Below are 11,251 nucleotides of genomic sequence, written 5' to 3' on the forward strand. Positions count from 1 at the left end.
CAACCTTTGCCATTTGAATCCAAAGACTCTAATGGTAAACGTTTGCTAAATGTGTTTGATAAATACTAGAACTAGAACTGCAGCTCTGTCGTAAAGTTGCCTTGGGATATTTCGCTTTGAACAGATCTTTCAATGCACAGGCTTCCCACGATTTCCCCCCAGATTAGTTCATTTAGAAATGAACATTGTCCTTTTATGACTATGCTTCTTGATAAAGTGCCCTATCTGGAGATCAGAATCACAGTGAAACATTACAAAGTGGCAAAAAGTGATTGTGTCTAGAAAAGAAAAACCCCGTTCTTTGCTGCTTGCTCTAAAGTAGGTTGAGCAGCCGTGAGATAAACAGAATAGTTTTTTTTTGCGAGATACCGTCATGTGCATGGCTGGGATCCTATTGAAGAAACACACTTCTTTATTCTTTTCTAAAATAGATTGATAACATTTTTTCGTCTGGCTGAAATTAACAGATTTACTTTAAGGGCACCTGACAAGGAGAAATGGATGGGATTTAGCCTCTTCCCGGCAAATCTTTACATTTTTAAAAATATGAAATGTTGAAATCTAATTCTCCGTTCCCCGAATACCCTCAGTTTCCGGCTATATTTTCACAATTCATCATGTTTCTATTATTCTGCTTAGCCTCATTAAAATAAATGCTGAGTTGTTTTCCATAAAGAGGTGCGTATGCATACATGAATTCACATAAGCTATTTATGTTGGCACTTGGCTGAGAAATATAACAATCAAAGGTTACAAATGATTTCATTTTTTTTCACGACTACATTGGATTTTCAGACCTGAAGAAAGAAAGAGAAAATGTTTGAATTTCTTGCTTTTCACCGAAAACTCTCGGAATTTTGCAGAATATGATTTTTTTAAAACGAACAACCTGGCTGCTGAACATTAAATGCATAGGAACTGTTTAAAAAAATCCTTGTATATGAAGATACTGTACAAAATAAAATATCTTCCCATAGGTGGAAATTTGGATATTAAACAACACATCAGTTACGTTGAAACCTTGTTAGTAAAGCCCTGCAGAAAATGTAATTACTTATTTTCCCTCTCCTAAATATTTGTTTTATTTGGTTTGCTGTGTTTACAAAATACTCAACGAGTCGTTACGGTGAATTTACAAAGCAAATAGAAAAGTGTAAGCACATTCTTGACAAAAGTATGCAGTAAAAAAGCAGTTAGTACCATTGTCTCCGAGACCTGTCGCTATTATTTATATGAAGCCCAGAGCCAACAGGGTAGTGTTCAGGTAAGTACCTACACAAATTCTCTCACAGACAGGCCAAGTCTCACTTGTTTGGAAGGAAACGTCTTTAATTTGAAACGATTTTAAGGCAGGTTTTCGCTCTCATTATGAAAGATTTTACAGTGTGTTTGAATGAAACATTTTGCAATCATAACTGGTAACTAAAGCATATCGCTAAGTCAATCTGTTACAGTTTGACAGTCCTGTGTGTAGAATAATACTGTAGAATTTAGGGGGGTGGGGAGAAGAGGACAGCACTATATACACGCAAGAGTTTTCGGCTCCTTAGCCCATTTTAAGGACGGGGGAGGGGGAAACAGCCTTGTTTATAGCAGAATTTGCAACTCAGCTCCGGGAGGAGACAGCTCTGCACTGTAGCTGCATCTTCTCCCCCACTCGGGACCCCGCAGGGGCATACACAGGGATTGTAGATGGATTAATATTCATCCCCCACCGCTGCCAAGAAGCCCCGAGGACAGACAGGGAAGATCGGGCAGCCTAGACCGCGGCGTGGCCAGTGCCCCGTTCAGGGCTGGGGGTCGGGGAAGGGGAGCTAGGAAGACAGAGTTCAGCCCTGGCCCGGCGCCGGGCGCGCTACAAGTGCAGCGCTCGCTCCCCCGGGGCTCGCAGCAAGCGCGGCGCAGCCAGCCGCCGCCTGCCCCCACCCCTCGGCCCTGAGTGGCTGCCGGCGGCCCAATGAGCGGCCGGAGGCGGCCGAGCAGCTGACAGCGGCGCCCCTGCCCGTTCCGCGGGAGGAGGCGGGCTGGGCTCCGGGCGGAGGGGGTTTGTTTGGGGTGGGTGTTCCCCCCTCCGAGTGGCCGGGCGCGCTGCAGGGAGAGGAGCGGCCCCACTCTCCGGCTCGCTACGGATGCACCGAAGGCGGCCGGCACCTTTGCGCTGAGCTCCCGGGCTGCACGGGAGGAGCCCCGCCGCTCCCCAGTGCGGGGGCAGCCGGCCGCACGCTCCCTCCGGCCGGGGGAAAGAGCCGACGGCGGAGCCTCGTCCGGCCCAGCGCCCCGGCCCCAGGATGTACACGGCCGGCCTGGCCCCTTTCTACGCCTCGAACTTCAGCCTGTGGTCCGCGGCGTATTGCTCCGCGTCCGGGCCGGGCGCGGGCGGCTGCTTCCCCCTGGATCACGCCGTGGTGAAGAAACCTTCCTTCTGCATCGCAGACATCCTGCACGCCGGGCCGGGGGAGGCGGCGGCGGCCGAGAGCCTGCCCGGAGCCTCCGCCGCCGGCCTGGCCGCTCACTTGGGAGCGGTCCATCCCCACGCTCAGTTCCACGCCGCCGGCTCCCCGCTCAGACCCACCCCGGTGGTGGCCCCGGACACCCCCGCCGGCTTCCCCGCTAGGCTCTCCCCGCTCTCTGCCGCGTACCCTCACCACCACCACCACCAGCAGCAGCACCGATCGCCGGGAGCCGCCAGCGGCGGCACCCCCGCCCCGGGCCGGCTGCACGGGAACCCATTGCACAGCGGCCCGGCGCCCGCTCCTTCCAGCAAAGATCTGAAATTTGGGATTGATCGCATTTTGTCCGCGGAGTTTGACCCCAAAGTCAAGGAAAGCAACACGCTAAGAGGTAGAGATCTGAGCTTTTCTCGCTGTCGGTTTGTAGCCCGTCTTAACGTTTACAAAAAAAAAAAATCACTACTCTCAATGTAGTGTTATTTTTCTGCAGTTTCCTTTAACAATCCCTAATCTACAATCCCGTGTACTGCAAAAGCCTGTCATTGAGATTACGCTTCTTTAGAAACAATCGCTCTCAGCTCCCTAAAGATTGTACGCAGAGGGTAGATCACATTTTGGAAGGCTTTTCCTGCAGTCAGGCTCCTCATGCAGTGTGTAAACACGCTGACAACGAGTAAATCTATTAAAGGAACTCCGGTGCTAGGGGAATATACTGCACCTCCAGAGGGAAACCATTGTATAAAGTTCCCTGGCTTGTACGTTCCTATCATGTCACTTCAGAAAGTGTGATTTCCCCACTGCCCACGCTCTTCATGTATCTGACTGTAGAAAAGCTACTGCCCCCCCCCCACAGTCCAAACTCCCACACATACACTTTAGATGAATCAGATAAATTCATTAGAAGCTTCAAGGTGTGTGGATTTATATTGCAATATAACAGAGCTCTCCTTGTTCCTGTGCTCACAGATCTGACCTCCTTATTAACTACAAGCCGCCAAACTGGGGTTCATCTCCCCACCTTGCAGCCTTCAGCCGGCCAGTTCTTCGCGTCTCTAGATCCCATTAACGAGGCCTCTACTATTCTGGGTCCCTTAAACACAAACTCAAGGAATTCAGTTCAGCACCAGTTTCAAGACACTTTTCCAGGTACAAACCCTCCCTCTTAAATCCATCCCTGGCACAAGTCAGTTATCAACAGGGCCTGGACAATCTAGACAGCTGATTGTGGCCCTCAGTGGATCTATATAGAGCCATAGGAGCTCTACCCAAAAGAAATTTGGCGGATGCTTGAAACCTGAAGTTTCTTTTTTTTTTTTTTAGTGAAGATCACACCTTAACATCTCATCTACAACGAAAATCTTGGAGGTGGGCTGCATGTGGGGAGGACAATACATCTAACAAACTGATCACAAATTATAATGCTAGTTAGTGAAAGTAACAGCTGGGGGGAAAGAAACATACCTGACTTTAAAAAAAGATGTAAGAAATTAATGAGAAAATGTTAAGTTGTAATATTTAGGTGGCATTTAGTTGGTCTCCATAGACTGATGCCTGCAGGGAAGGCCCTATCTATTATTTGAAACTCATTTAAAACTTCTCTTCATTCATAAATACAAATAACACGGTTTGTCTCTCTCTCCCTCTTTTCAAATCAACAGGTCCTTATGCAGTTTTAACTAAAGACACATTGCCTCAAACGTACAAAAGAAAACGTTCCTGGTCCAGAGCTGTGTTTTCCAATCTACAGAGGAAAGGTTTAGAGAAAAGATTTGAAATTCAGAAATATGTCACGAAACCGGACAGAAAACAACTTGCAGCGATGCTGGGACTGACTGATGCCCAAGTAAGAGCCTCTTTGGGTTTTATGTTTTCCTCTCCTCCCATCTCTTAAATCCGATCGGGTAAATGTAGATTAATTTGTGTTCCCCGCTTCCCCTTTCCCTGCGTTATGGGGTCATTTTAAAACCTGGCCACGTAGTATGTGGAATGCTGGTGAATTTGTTCCGCTGCTCAACCTATTTGTACAGTGAATCTGCAAATTCATGTGTTTGTATTCAAGTACGCATCTTCTAGCAGAGAAAAATCCCTGTAGCCCAGAGATTTATGTCAACATGCCCTGTGCGTTTGTTTTGGCAAATGCGGAAAAGTAGGAGCAAGAAAGCAAATAGGCCGTGGGAGATGGTAATTATGAACTTTATCGAAGTGCAATTCACCGTAGGAGGCAGTTTTTCTCGAAGGAGATAAACGAGAGAGCACAAGATTATTTTTTTTTTAATTCTCTCTTTCTGGATTATGAAATCCTTAGTTCTGAGGAAGTGAAAACTCCTTTTCATACGGAATCGTTAAACGCCACTAAGTAATGATTCCACTACTGATGGCCCACAGTACATAGAATTGTATAACCTTGCGGTCTGTTGAGCAAGATTTGGTTTCCTGGAAGAAAAAGAAGAAAAAGAAGAAGGAAAAAAACCGCGTGTATTCAAACACCACAAACAAACAACAACAAAAAAATCGTACAAAGCTAAAATATCTTTCGGTCGGAGGAGAATGAGAGCTTTTTGGCAGCCTCATTTTATCCCAGCTCTGCATAGTTACGCTGAGCATTTTGTAAATGCTGTTATGGAGGTAGCAGGGCTCACACAAGAGTCTGTCCCAATTTATAAATCGAAATCGAAAATAGTCTCTTTCCCTGGACATCTGGCTGTCTAGATTTCCTTTCCCAACACATTTTTTAATATGAGGCTAGAACGGTGAATTCACACCACCTCCCGGGGGACAGTATAGATGGTGTATGATATCATCTGTACACGCTCCATGCATGCTACACATCGAGTAGATATAGTGTCGATGTAGGGATAGTATTGTATTTAAAGATAAACTCATCTTTTGGGGAGGGGCCTTTAGAATAACGCGCGGTAAAATGAGATACATTTGTCCGGGCCATTGCTGCTCAGTGCAACAACTGGAGCGCGCAGAACAAATTGGTGAGGAAATGCAGAAGTATGAAAAAAGAAACAGTTAATGCCATTTTTTTTGTAAATGACCCCAGCAAAGTCTTGCTTGAGTGTGCCGGGCAGCGCTGGGAGAATGTCCCCGCAGCACAGCGGAGCCGGAGAGGGGGGGAGCGGAGGTTGGGGTGTCTCAGCCCGCCCACTGATCTCGGGTGGGTCTCTCTTGTGTCTTGGTGACCCTTAGGTGAAGGTCTGGTTCCAGAACAGGCGCATGAAATGGAGACACTCCAAGGAAGCGCAGGCCCAGAAGGAGAAGGAGAAGGAGCCTGCCGAGAAGCCCGCGGCCGAGGGGGAGCGGGAGCAGAGCCCCAGCCGCTCGGAAGCGGAGAGCGAGAGCAGCGACTCGGAGTCTCTGGACATGACCCCCAGTGACACGGAACGGACTGAGGGCGCCGAGCCGGCCCTGCACCAAACCAGTGTCATCAAGTCCTCCGGCAGCCCGGACCTGCCTGCAGCACCGCCCCCGCCAGCCGGCTCCGAGAGCCCCGAGCCGCCGCCTGCGCAGCTGGGCGGCCTATAGAGAGGGAGCAGGAGGCGCACCCGGCCTTGCGGAGCCCAGAGACTCGCTGTACAGGACCATTGCTAATTTATGTCACTGACTCCGAGCTGCCCGAGGAGCCCCAGGCCGGGCAGCCCCCAGGCCCTCCCCTGCGGAAGAACCCCGAGATCAACGGGGGACGGAGGGAGGGGAGCCCGGCTGCGTGGTGGGACGAGCCTGAAGCGCCTACCCCGTGTGTTGTACACACCAGGGCGAGCCTGACAGCCCAAGGCAGAGCCGCCCTCGCTCAGAAAGCGGTAGCGACTTTCCGTGTGCTTCGGCTCGCGGCCCTGACCAGCTCTGCCGGAGGAGCTTTTCCCGTCTCAGCCAAGCGAGGGACTCGGAGACTGCTCTGTATCCCTCCCCCCGCCCCCGCCACCTTTCAACCTCGCCATCAAACAATTTACAATGTGAATATGTTACCAACGCACTCCTCCTCCATTGCCATGTGTTGCTTTGTATAATCCGGCCAAGAAATACTGCACTGAAAACAAACAAAATACTGTAAATAAAATGTTTGCTATGGTTTGTAACCCTGTCTAGTTTGTTACAGGGCCAGGTCTGGCTGGGTTGGTTCAACTTGCAAGAGGGAGAGTTTGAATGACGATATGGTCCAGTCATCATTCCATAATACTAAAGACACTAAATACGTTCACAATATAAGTAGATGAATCCGATCAAAACATTCGGATTAATTTTCCAGCTCTGTAGATGAGAATCTTACTAATTAGGATCGTAGGGGTTTTTAATGATTTTTAAAAAATGTACGGTCTGATTGAACCATAAGCCCTGCCTAGATGAAGCTATATTACATGGCATATATTAGGTGTTTAATCAGAGCTTGGACCAGCAAATGAATTGCATTTCCTTCCAATCATGCACGTGAGGCTATTGCAACAAAGTGCCCAGGAAGGGGATGTAGATTGCTTGGGTTTGGTTTTGTTTCTAAACTGTAAATGTATGAATTTTATTGATACTTTGTATCCAATTCACAGACAGGTCTGAATAGCCAATCGAGGCTACTCTGACGCTTCACAGGGCCTGGATGAACTCCTCGCCGTCCCGGCTGAAGTCCATAGGAGTTTTGTTTAAGGGATGGTTCTTTTACAGATATGAAGGGCCAGAAGGGTGTGAGACATAAAGAGTATTTTACGCTGATCTCGTTAAAGTCAGCGGCCAACACTCCACTGGAAACTGGATCGTGCCCCCCCTTAATGTGGCAAAAGGCTCTTTCCTCTCTGGGTTTCTTATCAGCACGAGTCTCTGGCCTGTGCACTGGGACGACCCTGGGTGTGGATGGAGTGGGGGGATGTCTGCAATCAGGGCCAGCTTTAGGAAGTGCGGGGCCCAATTTGAACAGTTTTGACGGGGCCCCAGCAGGGATGACTAAAAAAAAACAACAAAAAAACTCCACATGGGACTTACTCACCAGGTGGTGCTCCGAGTCTTCGGGGCACTGAAGGACCCACCACCGAAGTGCCGCCGAATACCCGGCGCGCGCTGGGTGAGTAAAAATTAAAAAGGTGCCTCTAGCCAGGGAAGGGATTCTCACTGGGGAGCGGCCGATTTGGGGGAATTGGTGGAATAGGCCTAAAGCCAGCCCTGTCTGCAATGGGTGAGTGCTACAATCTCACACTTAGTCTGAGGGGAAAGCACTGTGAGTGGCGTTGGGCTTGGGGGCTGTCATGGGGCTCTCCTTTCTATTACATGAGGTGCATGGATCGCGCTACTCGGTCCATTTCCAGGCAGGGTCCAGGCTGAAATCAGCTGGCTTCAGTCAGCCCTCTAGGTTCATCTACCGCATCATCCCTGTCTTTGAAAAGGGGAATAGGGGCCAAAAATCTTCCCTTTCCCAAAGCCTCATCACTGCGAGGGAACACTGAGGCTGGCTGTTCATTGAGGTACCCTGAAATCCGCCCCCCCTTACCCAAATGGCGAATCAAGCAGAAATCAGGACTAGGTGGCACTGGGGTCCCATGCACAGTCTAATCTTAGCAATGACCTCGATTGCCAGACTGCCCGGGTGCAGTAGATACTGGAGGATAGGGCCTAGCTCTGATCTCACCCACAGGAAGTAGGCTACTGAAGTCATTGGCCTTCCAACCAGGGCGAGAGGCGGAATCCAACCGCAAGGCGCCAGGCTCTGCAAATGTGACACCTATTTAAGATGAAGAGCTGAAAAGCGATCAGTGCCCTCTGGTGATGGCACTGGGATGAAGCTAAGGGGCTCAAACTCAAGGCGAAAATCTTAAGCAAATAGAGCGAGATTTTCGTCGTCTTGGCCCAGCAGAGCAAAACGAACTGAAGAGCCATAACAGATCGGAAAGGGTGAATAATTTCACACAAAAATAGCAAGACATAAATGCATCCAGATAACAAAGTGATAGCAGCTTCATCCCTTCTAGGCATAGCGACTGTTACAGGCCAGGTGGGGTTCACAGCGTGTCGGGGTGGAAAATGAATTCTAGTAAAGGAGGAACTTAGTCCTTAGCGGCTAAGAAGGGAACGAGAATCTCCATCTCCGAAACACTCCCAAATCTCAGATTCTCAAACCTGTTTCCTTTGCTCCTCCTGACGCTTCGCCGTTCTCTTCAAAGGATTTTTAGTCAGGGTCATTTAGAAAGCGAATGCTTACTGCTGTCCGCATGATCACCACACAGCAAGGAAACAGAGCTGGGAAATCCTAGGGCCCGAACTTACTCCCCACTGAAGTCAATGGGAGCCTCGCCCTTTCCTCCAGTAACCAGGCCCCAGCTATTCTACCCTTGCTCAAATAATTAGGTAGGTAGGTGGGAAAAAAGCTTTTAAAGCAACACGGATACTCCTGTAACTTTGCTATATACGGAACCCAACGAACTATTTTATTTTCACGCAAGTCCAAGTGAGCTGAGGTCATTTTTTCTTTTTGGTTCAAACCATTTTTTGTACCGTTTGCAATTTCATATTTGTCAAGCCTATAGAAAATCTGTAGCGAATAAATGTGTTTTGGTGAGGTCTTCCCAGCCTTAATTTTTACTGCATACAATATATTTAGGAGGAAAATGTTCTGTGTATCTGTCTGAAACACTCACTTATATAAATATATTTATTTGTGAGCAAAACTGTGCTTCAAATATCGGAAAATAATGTGGGTTATTTATATAGCGCCTGCAACATATGTTAGATTGAGTTTATTTTAAAGTAACGAGTTTATAACGATAAATGATACACAGCTAGCCAGCAAAATGTTAGACGATCTCCGTTTTTATCCTCAGCAAACCTACATAACGCAGCTCACAAATAACCACTTCTTTGTTTTTGTTTAGTCTATGAAAAACAACCAAGCTTGAACAGGTTTGTTAAAACATCAAGGTGGATTTTATCAAATATTTGGAAGATCGTTACCAAATAAATTAGAGGGGAGAAATGAAAGGCTAAGTGATTTTTGAAAGTGTGTATATAGATATTATCCTCTCCTCTCGTTTTACAGTTGTCCGATTCTTTTATAAATGTGACTTTACATAATTACACCTTAAAGGTGGCGTGGGTGACTTTTGAAACACTAGAACACAGAAGTCAGAATCCGTTTATAAGAAGAGGTAGCGAGCAGGAGCTCGCTTCGTAGATAGGTAGGTTGAGAGACAAAAGGAGAATTTTCACAGAGCCGTAGCTTACCGTCTGGCCACAACGTTTTAAAAATAATATCTTAAAAGAGGAACAAACAGGCTGACCGAGAAAGGTGATCAGATCGAGAAGGAACACTCCTAAGGAAAACTCCTGATGCTCCATACGAAAGGTGCCATGAAAACATTAGAAATTAATTCCCACCGACCGTTTAACATTGGCACACTTCCTGTACACCTTGGCGATAAAGTTTCAGAGGCCAGTTGTATGCCTACTGCTGGGGAAATACTTTGCAAGGGGAAGAAGTCAGGTTTCAGTCCTAGCTCCCCTCGCTAGGCTTGGTTTGTGCATTTCGTTTATGGATCCAGTTCTTTGTTTTGTTTTAAAATCGCGGAGTGGAAGAATAATTCTTCCTCATCAGAAAAAAAATAATAAAAAAATCCGCCCATAATAGGTTCTCTCTTAAATATTATCTGACGGGCGGTAAGGTGTGTGTGTGTGGGGGGGGGACCCCGATTTCCTAATGTAAAAAGATAGAGAGCTTTATGAAAATATATTTCACTGTTTTTATCTCTTCTCCAGTCTTGTAGATAAACATAAAATATTGTTATATTAGGATAATGTTGTGATTCTGCCCAGATCTGCCAGTATATACTATTGAACCTAACAAGAAGTAAATGAGTATATAAAATATTTTAAGGATGATTTGTCTGACAGTAAAGAATTTTGATTGTTTTATTTTTAATTGAAAGTGAAAAAATTAAGCTCTCCCAGTTGCCAATTCCTCGGATATCTTTAACACCAGGGCCCATAGTCCCTCAGATAGTTTCTGCTACATGATCTAGTTTTTCTCCCCTAAAGGATTTAGTGCATGTGATTTTGAAATCTTTTGCTGTCAGTTCCAATCACGTTGAATACATTGTACTAGCACGACAAGATTTTATTCCAGCAGATCTTTTGTATAGTATATTTGAATTTCTTTGAAGTAAATAGACGTTCTGCTAGTCCCCAGTTTAGAGAGAGAAACGGTAATGTATGTTTCCCTTTAGAAATGACTGTCCTCTTCAAATCTGCGCCTCTGGGGCTACTCAGTGACACAACTGCGCGTTTAAACGCCATCAGCACTTCTGTACCGCTAGGCTCCTTTTCTCTCTTTAGCATTAGGAATGGATCGCACAGTATCTTGCAATTTTCCATTGGTTGTGTACAGCTGGTTGTGTGAGACGCTCTGTCACGGAGTTAGATGAAGCATTTCATGAGAAACAGCCAGGGGAACTTTATCGATTACACCGAGGAGAGAAAAAAGATATTTCCCTCCCTCCTCCCCATTTTTCATGGTGATGGTGGATAACATTAATAATAAACGGTGAGGCCTTTTCGTACTAGTTTATCTGAAGATGGCAACTTTCCTAATCACCTATAATAAAACCCACTTTGGGTCTCTCTCTTTCTCTCAACCCCAGCACCCAGCAGGGCTCCTTTTCACGAGTAGTTTACAAAGAAGCATATGTTTCTGACAGTCTGATATTTAACCACATTGCATGCAGATTTTCCATAGGATTCTAGTCCCCCTGGACAATTACTTACAAGTAATCTCCCAATAGCCAAACAAACGCTGAGATACAAACCAGCCTCTGACATAATCCACA

General features: G+C 46.7%; 1 protein-coding gene across 2 annotated transcripts; it reads left to right on the plus strand.

Moving 5' to 3' along the window:
• The first annotated feature begins 1,986 nt into the window (after nt 1-1,986).
• Nucleotides 1,987-6,532, plus strand: HLX (H2.0 like homeobox). Of its 2 annotated transcripts, XM_039528574.1 has the most exons (4): nt 1,987-2,841; nt 3,417-3,596; nt 4,109-4,293; nt 5,646-6,532. In XM_039528574.1, exons 1-4 carry the CDS (start codon nt 2,289-2,291, stop codon nt 5,979-5,981), a joined length of 1,254 nt encoding a protein of 417 aa, XP_039384508.1. In that variant the 5' UTR covers nt 1,987-2,288; the 3' UTR covers nt 5,982-6,532. The 2 variants fall into 2 exon arrangements, with proteins under 2 accessions (XP_039384508.1, XP_039384509.1); XM_039528575.1 differs by lacking the exon at nt 3,417-3,596 and having other exon boundaries at nt 2,163-2,841.
• Nucleotides 6,533-11,251: the final 4,719 nt, after the last annotated feature.

The sequence above is a fragment of the Mauremys reevesii genome, linkage group 3 (assembly GCF_016161935.1).
Source record: "Mauremys reevesii isolate NIE-2019 linkage group 3, ASM1616193v1, whole genome shotgun sequence".
In the NCBI taxonomy this organism is placed as follows: Eukaryota; Metazoa; Chordata; order Testudines; family Geoemydidae; genus Mauremys; species Mauremys reevesii.